This window comes from Mastigoproctus giganteus, chromosome 14, assembly GCF_048544385.1.
Source record: "Mastigoproctus giganteus isolate SK-2022 chromosome 14, ASM4854438v1, whole genome shotgun sequence".
In the NCBI taxonomy this organism is placed as follows: domain Eukaryota; kingdom Metazoa; phylum Arthropoda; class Arachnida; order Uropygi; family Thelyphonidae; genus Mastigoproctus; species Mastigoproctus giganteus.
In genome coordinates this window covers 3873698-3892591 of record NC_143588.1, presented here as the reverse complement: position 1 = coordinate 3892591, position 18894 = coordinate 3873698, and the positions used below count along the sequence as shown (strand labels likewise).

The following is an 18894-nucleotide window of genomic DNA, read 5'->3' as shown; positions in this document are numbered from 1 at the left end:
GGATGATGTTCGAGTTTGGACTGGAGTTCAACGATGCAGTCTTTTATAGGGTAATGTTGATTTTTGATGGCAAAATTAAAGCCATATTCCAGGCCAGAAAGTTCAGCGGGTGTAAAGGATTTGGAAGAGAGGTTAACGGTGGTGATTTTTGTGGGGGAACGAGTCGTAAGGGAATTCCATTTTTTATTATGTCTTTGTGTTATTTCTTGGTTGGTAGCATTAATACGTATATTGTTTTTGTTGGTGAACTCGATCCATGCATGAGGGGTCATTTCTTTTTTAAGGTAAAATCTGAGTTGGTGTATACTATTTAAAAGGCTATATTTTTTGTTATATCTCTTCCTGATTTCTTCACGGATGATCATAATAGATGTGCGGTGTATGATATGGGGATACTTTTTGCAATTATTTTTAGGAAAAAGGCGGGCAAATTTAGGGATGATATTGTGGTGGAGGCATTTTTGTAAAACGGCAATGTGTAACTTATTGGAAAAATATTTGATGAGTATACTGGTTAGTTGAGTTTTTTTATGATTATTAGACATGTCTAAAGGCATCAGAGAGAATAAGGAATGTGAAAAAATTAAAATTGGAGGGGCGGTGCAGATAAGGTGTCGGTTATTACCGTTAAAAATATCTTATTAAATTTGACAATACGAAATTTTTAGAAATCTTCAAGTACCGTGTTAATGGACTAGAAAGGAATAGCGAAAGCTTAAAAAGCGGTACTCACCTTGAAATTAATCTGCGATGGTTTACTTAGGAAGCGTGGTTAATGTTTAAGTTGAATTGTTGAATTGAAAATTAAAAGGGAGGGAAGTAGGTAAAAGTTGACTGAGTTAAATAGGCGCAAGGAAATAGAAGTGTACACATCCAATCCTTGGTTGTCATCGAAATAAAGAGAAGAAGGAATAATTAAAAACTATGTAAGTGAATCCGATGAAGCCAATAGTCTTTACGAGGACTTTCGTTAGTTAGAGAACGTCTTCAGTTGGCAATGTGTGGGGAGAGAACGCGCGTGATATTTTAAGAATAAAAAATTATACTCTCGTGATGCCTTTTTTGACATGTGGGAACTTTAATCTCGAGAGGTTCCAAATTGGGGAAAGATTGAAGGGGAGTTTAGAATTTAGAATTTTGAGGTTAGAGTGGTGCTTGTACCATTCAATAACTAGGGCTTCATATTGGAGTATTCTGTAACTGGATTTTAGTTTAATGATTGAAATGGCAGAGTCGATGAGCGGGTTGTGGTTGTGAGTCTGGGCATGAGTTGTAAGTTCTGTGACAGATTGGTTGGACATGAGACTATGAAAATGGTAGTATGCACGGGTATTGGATGTTTTGATGAGCCAAATTTAGTAGTGGTACTTCCGATATAACATGTGTTTGCAGTTTGGTTGACAATTGATGAGGTATATAATATTATTAAGGTCGTTTGTAGGATATTTGTATGAGTCTTTATAGGTGCTGAAGAAGGATCCTAATTTGTTGTAGGTGGAAAAAACAAGGGAGATATCAGTGTTGTTAAATAGGCGTCGGAACTGTCCTGCTAGTTCATTGTGGTAAGGGAGGACTATGCGGATGTTTGTTTTATTTTTGTCTTTGGTTGGGGTGTTAGATTTAATTTTATTTTTAGCGTTAAGGATTGTATTTAAAATAAGTTGGTGGGGGTAACCTCTGGATATAAATTTGTCGGTGATATACTGTATTTCATTGTGAAGGTCAGTGGGTAAGGAACTGTACTTTAGTGCATTGTGAATTTGGTTATATAAAACTGCCTTTTTAGTGTTTAGAGGGTGATGAGAAGCAAAATGTAAGTATAGATAAAGACATCTACACCGAAAAATTAGAATCCATCTTAACAGACCCAACACATACATAAATGTTAATAACCATAACATCACAAGACTCAAAAATAAACTCGACATAATTCTCAGGAAACTCAGGCAAAATAAGGAAATCAACCTTTCCACACTACAGCAAATTGGAATTCGCAATAACATCCTCCCCCACATGTTTGGGATTATCAAGTTACACAAAGCTGACCACCCTTTAAGACCAATTGTATCATACAGCAATTCAGCTTTCGCTAATTTATCCTCCTTCCTGGTTAAAATCATAACCCCCCCTTACTAAATTTTCCACATTCAAGATCAATAACACCAATCAAGCTTTTCAAAAAATTAATAATATCACAATATCCGATACAGACATCCTAGCTTCCTATGACGTTACTTCTCTTTACACGAATGTCCATATTCCATTTACTTTACAAGCCCTACGCAAATTCTTAGAAACAGACGATACCTTAACAAAACGTACCTCCCTTTCTATAGACCATATCCTTCAACTCACCACCCTTCTATTAGAAGCAAGATTTTTTAGATTCAACAAAAAAATCTTTCAACAAATATTTGGCTTACCAATGGGACTAGGGATTTCAGCCCCATTATCTGAAATCTACCTAGCCGCCATTGAAAGCCAAATTCTACACCCCTTTCCCCCTGAACTAAAACTATACATGCGCTATGCCGACGACATTCTTGTAATAGGCAACAGATCCATTATTGATAACCTCTTCATAAAACTTAACTCTGTACACGATAGACTTAAATTCACCCTTGAAATTGGACAAAATAATCAGATTAATTTCCTTAATCTTACTATCTATATAACAGGCACAAAATTAAATACGAAAATTTTCAGGAAAAATACAAACACCGGTAAATACTTACATTTTGCTTCTCATCACCCTCTAAACACTAAAAAGGCAGTTTTATATAACCAAATTCACAATGCACTAAAGTACAGTTCCTTACCCACTGACCTTCACAATGAAATACAGTATATCACCGACAAATTTATATCCAGAGGTTACCCCCACCAACTTATTTTAAATACAATCCTTAACGCTAAAAATAAAATTAAATCTAACACCCCAACCAAAGACAAAAATAAAACAAACATCCGCATAGTCCTCCCTTACCACAATGAACTAGCAGGACAGTTCCGACGCCTATTTAACAACACTGATATCTCCCTTGTTTTTTCCACCTACAACAAATTAGGATCCTTCTTCAGCACCTATAAAGACTCATACAAATATCCTACAAACGACCTTAATAATATTATATACCTCATCAATTGTCAACCAAACTGCAACACATGTTATATCGGAAGTACCACTACTAAATTTGGCTCATCAAAAACATCCAATACCCGTGCATACTACCATTTTCATAGTCTCATGTCCAACCAATCTGTCACAGAACTTACAACTCATGCCCAGACTCACAACCACAACCCGCTCATCGACTCTGCCATTTCAATCATTAAACTAAAATCCAGTTACAGAATACTTCAATATGAAGCCCTAGTTATTGAATGGTACAAGCACCACTCTAACCTCAAAATTCTAAATTCTAAACTCCCCTTCAATCTTTCCCCAATTTGGAACCTCTCGAGATTAAAGTTCCCACATGTCAAAAAAGGCATCACGAGAGTATAATTTTTTATTCTTAAAATATCACGCGCGTTCTCTCCCCACACATTGCCAACTGAAGACGTTCTCTAACTAACGAAAGTCCTCGTAAAGACTATTGGCTTCATCGGATTCACTTACATAGTTTTTAATTATTCCTTCTTCTCTTTATTTCGATGACAACCAAGGATTGGATGTGTACACTTCTATTTCCTTGCGCCTATTAAACTCAGTCAACTTTTACCTACTTCCCTCCCTTTTAATTTTCAATTCAACAATTCAACTTAAACATTAACCACGCTTCCTAAGTAAACCATCGCAGATTAATTTCAAGGTGAGTACCGCTTTTTAAGCTTTCGCTATTCCTTTCTAGTCCATTAACACGGTACTTGAAGATTTCTAAAAATTTCGTATTTCCCAGATATTGACTGGAATTTGTGGGTTGGTCACTCACACACTAGCAAGGCTTTTGTGGATTTATTGTATGATTGTTTTCTACATCAGCACGTTCGGGAGGCAACTAGAGGCAGCAATAATCTTGATTTGATTATCAGTAGTGATTCTTCATGCATTAAGAATCTGCAGATTCAGGAACCACTAGGTGGCAGTGATCACAGTGTGCTGAAGTGGGATTTACTCAAGGAGGTAACTACCATCAGGGGTAAAGGGAAGGGTTATTGCTTTCGTCAAGGCGACTACAATGGTCTGAGACAGTATTTAAATTCTATACAGTGGGACCAACTGATGATGTTACCAACAGCAAACTCAAAATGGGAAGCATTCAAAGAACTTATCTTGGAAGATACTAGGCTTTACATACCAACTAAGAAATATTGTTCAAGGTACAGGCCTAAATGGATGTCAGATGAACTAATGAGACATATGGCAGAGAAGAAAAATGCATGGGATACATATAAATTAACATCTGACACAGAAGCCTATAATAGATATAAGTCGATCTGTAACGAAGTTACAAAGGAGGTTAGGCAGGCGAAGGCAGATTACGAGAAATCTTTGGCAAGGGATGCAAAGAAAAACAGGAAGGAGTTTTTTACTTATGTAAACTCTAGAAGGAAGGGGATGAATCAGATTGGTCCATTTGATATCGATGGTTCAACTGTTCATGATCCTGCTCAGGTAGCTAAAAAACTAAATCAATATTTTGCATCTACATTCACACATGAGGAGTTATTCAGGAAGGGAAATACCATAGATGAAGTAAACACTGGCAGTGAGCTGGATGATCTTGTAATAATTGAGAGTAAAGTGGAGGAGAAATTGTTAAAGATAAATACAAGAAAGGCACCTGGGGTGGATGGGATCTATCCAGTTATATTAAAGGAGGCAGCAAAGGAAGTAAGCAATCCGTTAGCCATAATTATGAGAGCTTCCTTGGACTCAGGGGAGGTACCCACAGACTGGAAATGTGCAAATGTAACCCCAATTCACAAAGGAGGATCAAAGGCTGACACAAGTAATTATAGACCTGTGAGTTTAACTTCTATTCCAGGACAATTAATGGAAGCACTGGTTAAAGAAGCACTGCAGGATCATCTTGACAAGAATTCAGTTATAGCTCAGGTACAGCATGGTTTTTTTAAGGGAAGGTCTTGCCTGACCAATTTGTTTGGATACTATGATGTAGTCACAAAAGAATTGGATGCAGGGAATAACTTTGATATTATATATTTGGATCTTAGAAAGGCTTTTGATACTGTTGCACATGGAAAACTGCTGCACAAATTGGAGCAGTGTGGCACTGGTGGCAAATTGTTGCTATGGATAAAGGGATGGTTGAGCGGCAGAAGACAGAGAGTGGTAATTAATGGACACTGCTCATCGTGGACTAAAGTTATTAGTGGAGTCCCTCAGGGTTCAGTGTTGTGGCCATTGTTGTTTTCTGTATTTATAAATAATATTGATGATGGTGTATCAAGCTTAATGTTCAAGTTGCAGATGATACAAAGGTTGGCAGGGTTGTTAAGGACGCTACTGACACTATGCTGCTGCAACAGGATCTGGAAAGGTTGAGCAGATGGGCCGAGAGGTGACAAATGAAGTTTAACATTAACAAATGTAAAGTACTACATATGGGGAACAGCAACCCCAGAGCAACGTATCAACTCTGTGGTACTACACTGACAGTGGTGGAGAATGAAAAGGTCCTGAGGGTAATTGTGCAGGCAGATATGAAGTTCTCTGAGCAGTGCAGATGGGCTGCAAGAGTAGCTCATGGTGTCTTATCAATGATATACAGGAATTTTTCTAGCAGGGATAGGGATGTGATTATTCCCTTGTATAAGGCAATGGTCAGGCCCCACCTAGAGTACTGTATACAGGTCTGGAGGCCTCATTTCAAGAAGGATGTAGAGCTGCTAGAACAGGTACAGAGAAGGGCAACAAGATTAGTGAATGGAACAAGGGATTGTTCTTACGAAGAAAGGCTTAATTTTTGCAAATTACAGTGTCTGGAGACTAGGCACCGGCGAAGTGATCTGATAGAGGTGTACAAAGTCTTGAATGGTTTGAGCATGCTCAATGCTGATGGGATACTGCCTCTTGCTCAGAATAATCACCTGAGATGGCAGAAATTCAAATTGTGGAAAGACAGATGTAGGATAGATGTGCGGAAATTTGCCTTTAGCCAGCGGGTAGTTGGTTGGTGGAACAGACTTCCATTCCTTGTTGTGGAAGTTGATAGCCTAAATAAATTTAAGGCTCAGCTGGACAGGTATTTCGAACGAACGGAGGGGTGAAGTGGAAGGTTTTTTTTTTTTTTTTTTTTTTTGGATGATGCTGCATAAGATTGCTTTCTTGCATCATATACCTCTGCTTCTTCTTCTTCTTCTTTGGTCCTTAGCTGGCAGCTGGGGGAGGCGGTTGGCCACGCAACCAGTATGCTGCTGTAGGTGCCGCAGGGTTTCGGACTTGCTCTGTGATGTTCTTCCATACCTTACGATCCATGGCTTCAGTCCTGGCCTGGTTAAGGTCGAGACATCGGCTCTTCAAGTCATCTTCCACTTGCTTGGCCCACGTTTTCCTAGGCGCGGTCCGTTGGATGCTCCATTGGGTGGGTCGTTGTCTCCAAAGGAGTGTGGATGGTATTCTGTTCGTGCCCATTCTACATACGTGGCCAAACCATCTGAGCCTTCGCTTCTGGATTTGGTCGGCAATGGTTGGTTGCTGTTGGCATCTGGCGCGGATGGTATCATTAGTGATGCGGTCGCGAAGAGAGATGCCCAAGATCTGCCGCAGGCATCGCATTTGGAATACCTCAAGTTTGTTCAAATCTAACTTGAGACAAATCCACATTTCCGATCCGTAAAGAAGAATGGGCAGGATCAAAGTCCGGAAGAGTCGGATTTTAGTCTTTGTGGAAATGTTGGTCCTCTTCCACAGACACCATTTGAGCGAGGCGAACGCAGTGGCCGCCTGTCCAATTCTGCTGTGAATTTCCATGGTGGATGCAACTTTCTTCTCCTGGACCAGCGACCCAAGGTATTTAAAGTCCTGCACTTGCTCCATCTGGATGCCTTCGAGATAGATGGTGGCTTGCGACCCATCTGTTGTCAGGGCCTTTGTCTTACCAGCATTGATCTTCAAACCGTATGGCCGGGCAATGCGGGCAATGTCGTAGAGGATTTCCGTGGCTTCAGCGTCGTTACCGGCAAGGATAGCACTATCATCAGCAAACATCAGGTCAGTCACATAGTGATCCTTGTCATATTGTATGCCCTGTCTGTTTCTGAATGCTTGCCTCATAATGGCGTCGACCACGATGTTGAAAAGCAACGGGGAGGCTACATCCCCTTGGCGGACTCCAGTTTGGATGGTAAATTCCTCAGATAAATCGTTCTGGATGCGCACCTGGCTGGTTAAACTGTTGTATGCAGTTTGGAGGAGTGTGATGACTTTTCGAGGTACATGTTCAACCTCTAGTAGTTTCCATAAGGCAGGCCGGTGGACACAGTCGAAAGCAGACTTAAAGTCAATGAAAACAATGACGGTTCGCTGTCCACACCGGATCCTCTCCTCCATCAGCTGACGAATGGCAAAGATTTGATCACAGCATCCTCGCCCGGGTCTAAATCCTGCCTGTTCTTCTCGACTGGTTTGCTCGCGATGTTTCTGCAGTCTTGACTGGATAATCTTCATAAAGACCTTTCCAATGATGGAAAGGAGGCTGATGCCACGGTAGTTCTTGCAGTCCCGGTTATCACCTTTCTTGTGGATTGGTACGATAATGGCTTTCCTCCATGTTAACGGAATTTGTTCAGTGCACCAGATGGTTTTGAGGAGTGAGTGTAGTCGGCGAAGCAGTACATCTCCCCCGGCTTTGATCGCTTCTGTGGTGACTTGGTCCACTCCTGGTGCCTTGCCATTCTTCAGGGATTGTATGGCTGCTTTCACTTCTTCTACTGTAGGCTCAACATCGACCATGGAGACCTCAGGGGGGTCGATCGAGAGTGCTGTTGCTGGCGGTCCCTGAGGTGGGTCGTGATTATACAGAGCTTTGAAGAATTCACTCCACCGTTGCAGGCGTTCGGATGGTGATCGCACGAAGGTCCCATCAGCATTCTTGATGTTGTCACTAGTACCTCTGCTAATGCTAATTAGTGGAGCCCCCAGGATTCTGTGTTTGTTGGGCCCATTGTTCTTTTCTGTATTTATCAATGATATTGATGAAGGTATATCAGGGTTAATGTCTAAGTTTGCAGATGATGTGAAGGTTGGCATGGTTGTTAATGATAGTAATGATTGTACACTAATGCAACTGGATCTAGAAAAGTTAAGCAGATGCACTCAGATGTGGAAATTGAAGTTTAACACTGACAAATGTAAAGTACTGCATATGGGTAGCAGTAACCCCAGAGTAACTTATCAGCTAGGTGGTACTACACTCAGGGTAGTGGAGAACGAAAAGAACCTGGGAGTAATTTTGCACTCAGATATGAATTTTTCTGAGCATTGCAGACAGACTGCAAGAGTAACTCATGGAGTCTTGTCAATAATATATACAGGAATTTGCTAGCAGGGATAAGGAAGTGATTGTCTCCTTGTATAAGGCAATGGTCAGTCCACACCTTGAGTACTGCATACAGGTCTGGAGTTCTCATTTTAGGAAGGATGTAGAGCTGTTGAAATGAGTACAGAGTGGGGCAACGAGTTTAGTGAGAGGAACAAAGGATTGATGCTACCAAGAAAGGCTTAAGTTCTGCAAATTGCAGTGTCTGGAGACTAGGCATCCACAATGTGATCTAACTGAGGTGTATAAGAACTTGACTGGTTTGAGAAAGCTCAATGCTGAGGGGATTCTATCTCTTGCTCAGATTACTCACCTGAGGAGACAAATTCAAACTGAGGAAAGACTATTGTAGAATAGATATGCAGAAATTTGTCCTTAGCCAGCAGGTGGTCGATAGTTGGAACCAACTTCCATCTGTTGTAGTGGAGGTTGACAACTTATATAAATTCTAGGCAGAAGTAAACAAAAATTTGGGGCAAATGGATGGGTGAAATGGGAAGTTTTTTTTTTTTTTTTGGGTAATGCTATATAAGCTTCCTTTCTTGCATCATATGCCTCTACTAATGCTAATATTAATATCATTATTATCTGTGGACTTCCTTAACAAGCAGAGATCAATATTGAAAAAAGTTGCCAGGTACAGTTTAATTTAAAAGTGTCTGCAATAATGCCCAGCCAGGATAGGAGTGAGTATATGATGAGGGCCTTTTCAATCAATTCAGCCCTGGAGAGATTTCAAGACTGATGGGGTAGAATTTTTTGCAGAATGATCTCTGCTTATTAACAAGAGAGAATGCTGCTACAGGAATGGCATATGCTTAAATAGAAGTAGTGCAAGAATATTTGCTGATGCTATTGAGGCAGTGTTAGGTGGGTCAGAAAACTGCTAGCTTGAGGCAGGGATTCACAAACTAACAGATGAACACTAGCCATAGGCAGAAGTGGAAGTGATTCTTGCACTGTTTCTATTGGAATGAGCAGCCTGAAAGGCAAGGTGCTGGGGATTTCAAGGAGTGCTGGAAGTAATCATGGAACAAGTAAACACATGAGCTGTTAGAGCAACTAAGAATAAGAACAGGTGTGTGTACACCAATGCTAGGAATACAAGTAAATAAATTTGATGCATTTGAAGTGCTTGTCAAGACATCAAAGGCAGATATTGTTGGGACCAGAGACATGGTATTACACAGATACAAGGAATGCTGAAATGGATTTTGGGGAGTACAATGTGTACCGAAAGGATATACAGGATAGGAAGGGAGGATGGGTTATGCTGTTAGTTAAGAAACACATAAAATCAAAGGCAGTGCATCTAGCTGACATGGGTGGCCAGTGCAATGCTGTGTCAGTTTGGTGTGACATAAGGACTGGGAAAGTAAAAATGAGAATAGGAGTGTGTTATAGACCTAATGACTCTGATGAGTACAATGAACGACTGTACAGATAAGGGGTGGTTATAAAATATGTTTCCCTATTCAGGAGACCCTAGTGTCAAAATGGTTAGAGATAGCGGTATGAAAATCAGTGGGCATGTCATTTAGGGTATGGGGAAGCCATTTGTAAAAGAAAAAAAAAATCAGTTAAAATTTCTGCCATTAGTAGAGAAATTGGCACTGTAAACATGAGATGGAATACTTAACTTGGAATTAGATTTTAATATCAGAACTTAGAAATCTACAGATATTGTTCTACGTGCTTTCCTTCACTTGAGATGACATTCTGAACATGGAGGACTGTGTGCAACACATCTCATTGGGATGAGATGTGATCATCTCATTGGGGATGTTGGCTACATGTGGTTTAATGCTTGCTTTCAAATTAACAAGTGCCTGTATGCCGCCACAGTAAACTCTGTCTTTCAGGTATCCCCATAGCCAGAAATCACAGGGATTGAGATCTGTGATCGGGCTGGCCAGAACTGCGGAAAGTCTAGAAATGCTGCGATCATTTCCGAATGTTGAACGGAGCAGTTCCTTCACTTGTCGACCAATGTGGGGAGGGGGGCACTATCTTGCATGAACACTACGGTCTCCAAGCATTTCTTGCAGAGTGAGAATAACGTGATCTCTTAGAAAAGCGTAGTACTGTGCACTAGTTACCATACACCTTATGGGACCATGAGGTGTAGACTCTTCAAAGAAAAATGGTCTGATTATAAACTCTGCTGTGAATCCATACCATACTGTAACACATGGACTTTGTAGTCTTTCATCCAGAGCAGATGGACGAGAAGTTCCTCATATTCATTAGTTTTGTGCATTTACGGCCCCATGAAGAGTTAAATGTGTCTCATCGGACCACAAGATCATTCGAGCCCATGTATCGTCAAGTTCGATACGAGTCAGAAATCGTAGAGCAAAGTCTATTCGTTATTGCTGATCACAAGTACAGGATTCACACAGTTCTTGCACTACATGAATCTTGTATGGGAACCAGTGTAAAATTATTTGAAGCACTTTATATACTGTAGACCAAGGAAAGATTCAAGTCTCATGACACATCTGGCACTACTGACTGGTAATGTTTCGCATTCTGACCATTGCAACCGCCACTTCATCCACTGCCTGGAATTTCATCTAACTCCCTGGTTGTTTCAAATTTCTTTATTAGTTTTCAAAGCCCCACTGACTTCAAAGGCCCTTTACGCAAACCTTTAAGTTTCTGATATTCATGTGGTGCTGCATTAGCGTTACTATTATTCTGGTAGAACAGTTTTACTAAAAGAGCACGTTCCTTTTTTGTAAGAGCAATAACGGTTACTGACAGTGGCATTGGTTTTTCTGCTTTTATCTAACAGGATGTCATTTGCGTAAGCAGCGTGTTTTTTTTTTCTTCTACAAATTGCTTCCCCATACCCTAAATGACATACCCACCGATTTTCACAGTGCTAACTCTAACTGTTTTGTCACTAGAGTCTCCTGAATAGGGAAACTTATTTTATAACCACCCAGTATATAGAGTGGGCCATTAAATAAGAATGTCTTATAATTGGGGATTTTAACTTTCCAGATATTGACTAACTTGTGAGTTGGTCACTCACACACTAGCAAGACGTTTGTGGATTTGCTGCATGATTGTTTTCTACAGTAGCATGTTCAAGAGGCAATACTCTTGATCTGATTATCAGTAGTGATTATTCATGCATTAAGAATTTACAGATAAAGGAACCACAAGGTGGCAGTGATCACAGTGTGCTGATGTGGGATTTACTCAAAGATGTAACTACCATCAGGGGTAAAGGGGAAGGATTTTGCTTTCGTAAAGGTGACTATATGGTTTCAGATATTTTTTAAATTCTATACAGTGGGACCAAGTGATGATGCTACTAAATGGGAAGCATTAATGGAATTAATCTTGAAAGCTACAAAGCTTTTCATATCAACTGAGAAATACTGTTCAAGGTTCAGGCCCAAATGGATGTGAGATGAACTAATGAGACTCTTGGCAGAGAAGAAAAATTGGATGCATATAAATTATCAGGTGACACAGAGGCCTATGGTAGATATAAGCTAGTCTGTAATCAAGTCACCAAGGAGGTTAGGCAAGCGAAGGCTGATTACAAGAAATCTTTGGCAAAGAATGCAAACAAAAAAACCAGCAAAGACTTCTTTCATTATATAAAATCTAAAAAGAAGGGTATGAATCAGAAGGGTCTGCTTGATATCGATGGTTTAACTGAGATGATACTGCTCAGATAGCTGCCAAACTGAATGATTATTTTGCATCTACATTCACACATGAGGAATTTTGTAGGGAAGTGGAGAACAGAAGCTTATTAAACTCTAACAGGGAATTAAATGATTTTGTAATAACTGAGAGAATTGTTCAAATTGTTAAACTTACAAAAGGCACCTGGGGTAGTGGGAACTATCCAGTTATATTAAATGAGGTGGCAAAGGAAGTGAGCAAGCCCTTATTCATAATTATGAAGCATCATTGGGCTCAGGGAGGTACCAACAGACTGGAGATGTTCAAATGTATCCCCAATTCACAAGGGGGATCAAAGGGTGATTCAGGTAATTACAGACCTGCTAGTTTAATTCGGTTCCAGGGAAAATAAGGGAGTCACTGGTTAAAGAAGCATTGGAGGATCATCTAGACAAGACTGCAGTTATAGTTCAGACACGCATGGGTTTGTTAAGGACTGACAAATTTGATTGGATACTATGATGTGATCACAAAGGAACTGGATGTAAAAAATAATTTTGATATCATATACTTGGATTTCAGGAAAGCTTTTGATACTGCTACACATTGAAGACTACTGTACAAATTGGAGCAGTATGATATTAGGGATAAGTTGCTTGATTTGATTTGGTTTTTATGGGGCAAGCTGCTACAATGATAAAAGGATGGTTGAGTGGGAGAAGACAGAGAATGGAAATCAATGGACACTGCTCTGCGTGGACGGATCTTATTAGGGAAGTTCTCCAGGGATCTGTGTTGGGCCCATTGTAGTTTTCTGTAGTTATCAATGATATTGATCAAGGTATATCAGACTTAATGTCAAGTTTCAAGGCAATAAAAAGGTTGGCAGGTTTTTTAATGACAGTAGTGACAGTATGCTATTGCACCAGGATCTGGAAAAGTTGAGCACAAGGGCTGAGAGGTGGCAACTGAAGTATAACATTGACAAATGCAAAGTACTGCATATTGGTAGCAGTAACCCAGAGAAATACCAACTGTTTGGTGTTACACTCAGGGTAGTGGAGAATGAAAGAGACCTGGGGAGTAATTGTGCAGTCAGATATGAAGTTTTCTCAGCAGTGCAGGCAGGCTGCCAGAGCAAGTAATGGGGTCTTTTCAATGATATATACAGGAATTTTGTTAGCGGGGATAAGAAGTTGATTATCCCCTTGTATAAGGCAATGCTCAGGTCACACCTTGAGTACTGCATACAGGTCTGGAGGTCTCATTTCAGGAAGGATACAGATTTGCTACAACGAGTGCAACAAGACTGATGAAGGGAACAAATGGGTGTTCTTATGAAGAAAGGCTTAAGTTCCTTCAAATTGCAGAGTCTGGACACTAGGCACCAGCAAAGTGATCTCATCGAGGTGTATAATGTCTTGAATGGATTGAGCAGGCTCAATGCTGATGGGAATTCTTCCTTTTGCTCAGATTACAAACTTGAGGGGGCATAAACTGAAACTGAGGAAAGACAGTTGTCGAAGAGATTTGTGGAAATTTTCCTTTGGCCAGTGTGTGGTTGATTGCTGGAAAAAATGCCTATCTGTTGTTTTGGAAGTTAATAGCTTAAAAAATTTCAAGGAAAGAGTGGATAAACGTTTGGAGTGAATGGATGGGTGAAATGGACAGGTTTTTTTTTTTTTTTGGCTGATGCTGTATAAGCTTGATTTCTTGCATCATATGCCTCTACTAATGCTAGTTCAGCCTTGAATTTATTTTAGTTGTCAACTTCGACAACAACAGACGGAATCTTGTTCCACCATTCAACCAGTCGCTGGGTAAAGGCAAATTTCTGCACGTTTATTCTGCAACTGTTTTTCCTCAATTTGAATTTATGCCCTCTCAGGTGCACAATCTCAGCAAAAGGAAGAATCCTATCAGCACTGAGCTTGCTCAAACCTTTGAAGGTTTTATGCACCTCAATCAGTCACCTCGCAATTACCTAGTCTCCAGAACTTAAGTCTATCTTGTTAACAGCAACCCATTGTTCTGCTCACTAATTTTGTTGCCCTTCACTGTACTCATTCTAGTAGCTCAACATCTTTCCTAAAATGAAAAAGGAGAATTGTGCATTCAGATATTTCATATCTGACTGCACAATTATCCTTTTTCATTTTCTACTAACCTGAGTGTAGTACAGCACATTTGGTATGTTACTTTGGCAGATTACGAGAAATCCTTGGCAAGGGATGCAAAGAAAAACAGCAAAGAGTTCTTTACTTATGTAAACTCTAGAAGGAAGGGGATGAATCAGATTGGTCCACTTGATATTGATGGGTCAACTGTTGATGATCCTGCTCAGGTAGCTAACAAACTAAATGAATATTTTGCATCGACATTCACACATGAGGAGTTATTCAACAAGGGGAATGCCAGAGGTGTATTCAACTCTAACAGTAAGCTACAGAATCTTGAAATAACTGGGAGTAAAGTGGAGGAGAAACTGTTGAAGATAAACACAAGAAAGGCACCCGGGGTGGATGGGATCTATCCAGTTATATTAAAGGAGGCAGCAAAGGAAGTAAGCAAACCCTTAGCCATAATTATGAGAGCTTCCTTGGACTCAGGGGAGGTACCCATATACTGGAAATGTGCAAATGTGACCCCAATTCATAAAGGAGGATCAAAGGCTGACACAAGTAATTATAGACCTGTGAGCTTAACTTCTGTTCCAGGAAAATTAATGGAGGCACTGGTTAAAGAAGCACTGCAGGATCATTTAGACAAGACTTCAGTTATAGCTCAGACACAGCATGGTTTTGTTAAGGGGAAGTCTTGCCTGACCAACTTGATTGGATACTATGATGCAGTCACAAAAGAACTGGATCTTAGAAAGGCTTTTGATACTGTTGCACATGGAAGACTGCTACACAAATTGGAGCAGTGTGACATTGGAGGCAAATTGCTGCTATGGATAAAGGGGTGGTTGAGGGGGAGAAGACAGAGAGTGGTAATCAATGGACACTGCTCATCGTGGACTAATGTTATTAGTGGAGTCCCTCAGGGCTCAGTGTTGGGTCCATTATTGTTTTCTGTATTTATAAATGATATTGATGATGGTATATCAAGCTTAATGTCCAAGTTTGCAGACGATACAAAGGTTGGCAGGGTTGTCAAGGACACTACTGACACTATGCTGCTGCAACAGGATCTGGAAAGGTTGAGCAGATGGGCTGAGAGGTGGCAAATGAAGTTTAACATTGACAAATGTAAAGTACTACACATGGGAAACAGCAACCCCAGAGCAACGTATCAACTCTGTGGTACTACACTGACAGTGGTAGAGAATGAAAGGGACTTGGGGGTGGTTGTGCAGGCAGATATGAAGTTCTCTGAGCAGTGCAGACAGGCTGCAAGAGTAGCTCATGGAGTATTGTCAATGATATACAGGAATTTTTCCAGCAGGGATAAGGAGGTGATTATTCCATTGTATAAGGCAATGGTCAGGTCACACCTAGAGTACTGTATACAGGTCTGGAGGCCTCATTTCAAGAAGGATGTAGAGCTGCTGGAACGAGTACAGAGAAGGGCAACAAGATTAGTGAATGGAACAAAGGGTTGCTCTTACGAAGAAAGGCTTAAGTTTTGCAAATTACAGTGTCTGGAGACTAGGCACCGGCGAGGTGATCTGATAGAGGTGTATAAGGCCTTGAATGGTTTGAGCATGCTCAATGCTGATGGGATTCTTCCTCTAGCTCAGAATAATCACCTGAGAGGGCATAAATTCAAATTGAGGAAAGACAGATGTAGGATAGACGTGCGGAAATTTGCCTTTAGCCAGCGGGTGGTTGGTTGGTGGAACAGACTTCTATCCCTTGTCGTGGAGGTTGATAGCCTAAATAAGTTTAAGGCTCAGCTGGACAGGTATTTTGAATGAACAGAGGGGTGAAGTGGAAGTGGGTTTTTTTTTTTTTTGGCTGATGCTGCATAAGCTTGCTTTCTTGCATCAAATGCCTCTACTAATGCTAATGCTAATTAAGCTTGATAAAGCTTGATCAATATCTTTGATAAATACAGAAAACTACAATGGGCTCAACACGGATCCCTGGGGAACTTCCCTAATAACATACGTCCACACAGAGCATTGTCCACTGATTACCACTTTCTGTCTTCTCCAACTCAACCTCCTTTTATCCATTGTAGCAACTTGCCCTTAATGCCATACTGCTCCAACTTGTACAGTAGTCTTCCATGTGCAACAGTATCAAAAGCTTTCCTAAAATCCAAGTATATGATATCAAAATAATTTTTTACATCCAGTTCCTTTGTGCCCACATCGAAGTATCAATCAAAATGGTCAGACAAGACATCTCCTTAACAAACCCATGCTGTGTCTGAACAATAACTGCAGGCCTATCTAAATGATCCTGCAGTGCTTCTTTAACCAGCGATTCCATTATTTTTCCCAGAACAGAAGTTAAACTATCAGGTCTGTAATTACTTGTGATTCCCTTTTTTGACTTGGGGATACATTTGCACATCTCCAGTCCATGGGAATCTCCCGAGTCCATGGATGCTCTCATAATCATGGCCAAGGGTCTGCTGACTTCCTTTTCTCTCTCCGTTAATATAACTGGATAGATTCTGTTCACCCTAGGTGCCTTCCTTCTGTTTAACTTCAGCAATTTCTCCTCCACTTTTCTCTTAGTTATTACAAAATCATTTAGCTCCCTGCCAGAATTTGATAAAAGTCTGGAATTCCCCTCCCTGAATAGCTCCTCATGTGTGAATGTAGATGCAAAATACTCATTCAATTTGTCAGCTAGCTGAGCAGAATCCTCAACAATTGAATCATCGATATCATGTGGACCAATCTGATTCATCCCCTTCCTTGTAGAGCTTACATAAGTAAAGAAGTCTTTACTGATTTTCTTTGCTTCCTTTGACAAAGATTTTTTGTACTCCGCATTTGCTTGCCTAACATAGTTTGTGACTTGATTACACACTATGTTATATCTAACACAGGCATCAGTGTCTCCGGATAATTTACATGCATCCAATGTATTTTTCTTCTCTGCCATGAGTCTCATTAGTTCATCTGAAAATCCAGTTAGGTCTAAACCTTGAACAGTATTTCTTAGTTGGTAATGAAAGCCTAGTAACTTCTGAGATTAATTCCTTGAATGCTTCCCATTTAGAATTTGCTGTTGGTAATCTCATCAGTTGGTCCCACTGTATGGAATTTAAAAAATTCCTGAGACCACTGTAGTTACCTTTATGAAAGCAAAAACCCTTCCCTTTACTCCTGATGGTAGTTACATCTTTGAGGAAATCCATAACAGTACACTCTGATCACTGCCACCTAGTGGTTCCTTTATCTGTAAATTCTTAATGATGAATAATCTGCTAATAATCGGGTCAAGAGTATTACTCCCTCTGGTTGCCTCTCGAACATGCTGCTGTAAAAAACAATCACGTAATAAATCCATAAAAGTCTTGCTAGTGTGTGATTGACCAATCCACAAGTTGCAGTGTATATCTGGGAATTTGAAATCTCCCATTATAAGTTTAAAGTTTGTAGATATTTTAAAATCACTGACAGAAAGACCCCATCAGATATGATATGCATAATTAAAATCATGTTTGGTGGTAACAACAGTTTCATACTACTTACACAAGTAACACAGTCATCAGCCCTCAGCAAAAAAGGAACATAAAAGATGACTATATAAAATAAGTTGCAGAGCAAGAATAACTTTTTCTCTATGATAACACATGGCCAAGACTGCCACTGCTCGATTACTGGTTGAATCTTGTATAATTTGTTTGTAATTTGTCATTCCATGAACATTGTCATTGGGAATCCAGTTTCTTTTGTATTACTTTCCTGTACAAAGGAAAACCAATCAATGGTCAATCACTGCCATTGATGGTTTTGGCTACAGTGTCTACCACATCATTATCCTTGATCCCAATGTGGCTCTGGTTCCAGCAGAAGCAAATATCAATAGTCATCATTTAAAAGATATTGTAACCTTTTGTTGTACAGGGGACAGAACTGGATGAGGATTATACCTTCATTGTTGATAACTCCTGTAATGAGCTGAAAGAATCGGTGTATATATAAAACATTTTTGGTGGTACACTTATAATTTTATCTCATTTGATAGCTAATGAATAATCAAACAAACAGATTTACAGTCATAAATGGGAAGTGGTGGTCAGGGGTGGACTGGATGTAGTTGACTTTGACAACTTTCAACAATTTTGGCACAAAGTTTTTTTTTTCTTTTCTGCAACAGAGATGCTATTGGCTGAAGGGATGACTGCTTGCCAAGCCACTTGGGCCAGTCCACCCCTGGTGGTATAAGTAAATAAGAAAAATAAGACTCATACCATCAGGTGTGCAGGTGGAAGTAGCATATGTGGAGACCTTCAGTAAGGTTTACTGGCCTCTTTGGAACGTTTTAATTGCACCTTGAGGCGCTTCATCCCAATCTGAAATCCATTCATAGCTTGAATAGCTGCTTGTGCACTTACAGGATTATCATAACTAACAAAACCTGAAAGTATAACAATTATAAAAAATAAATAATAAACATTTTAACTCAAAAGGGTTTAAGGCTGAAAGCCTTAGACTACAGGAAATTTACTAGATGATCAAGTTAGTGCAAAGAATCATTTTAGTTTGTAGAGTTGCTCAATGAGTTGCTGCGATATTGCACTACATTGAATAAGCAAAGCTTGACCAGTAGAG

At 40.0% G+C, this 18894-nt stretch overlaps 1 protein-coding gene across 2 annotated transcripts in view; it reads right to left on the bottom strand.

Moving 5' to 3' along the window:
• The window catches only part of LOC150074953 (CUGBP Elav-like family member 1), an 824767-nt gene that overhangs the window by 105689 nt on the left and 700184 nt on the right, over nt 1–18894 (bottom strand). The window contains exon 16 of one of the 2 annotated variants that reach the window (XM_090388957.1): nt 18534–18700. The exons of the other annotated variant lie outside the window; for it this stretch is intronic. Coding sequence (XP_090245083.1) covers nt 18573–18700 — 128 coding nt within the window. The 3' untranslated portion in view covers nt 18534–18572. The remainder of the gene's footprint in view (nt 1–18533; nt 18701–18894) is intronic. 2 annotated transcript variants of the gene reach the window in all.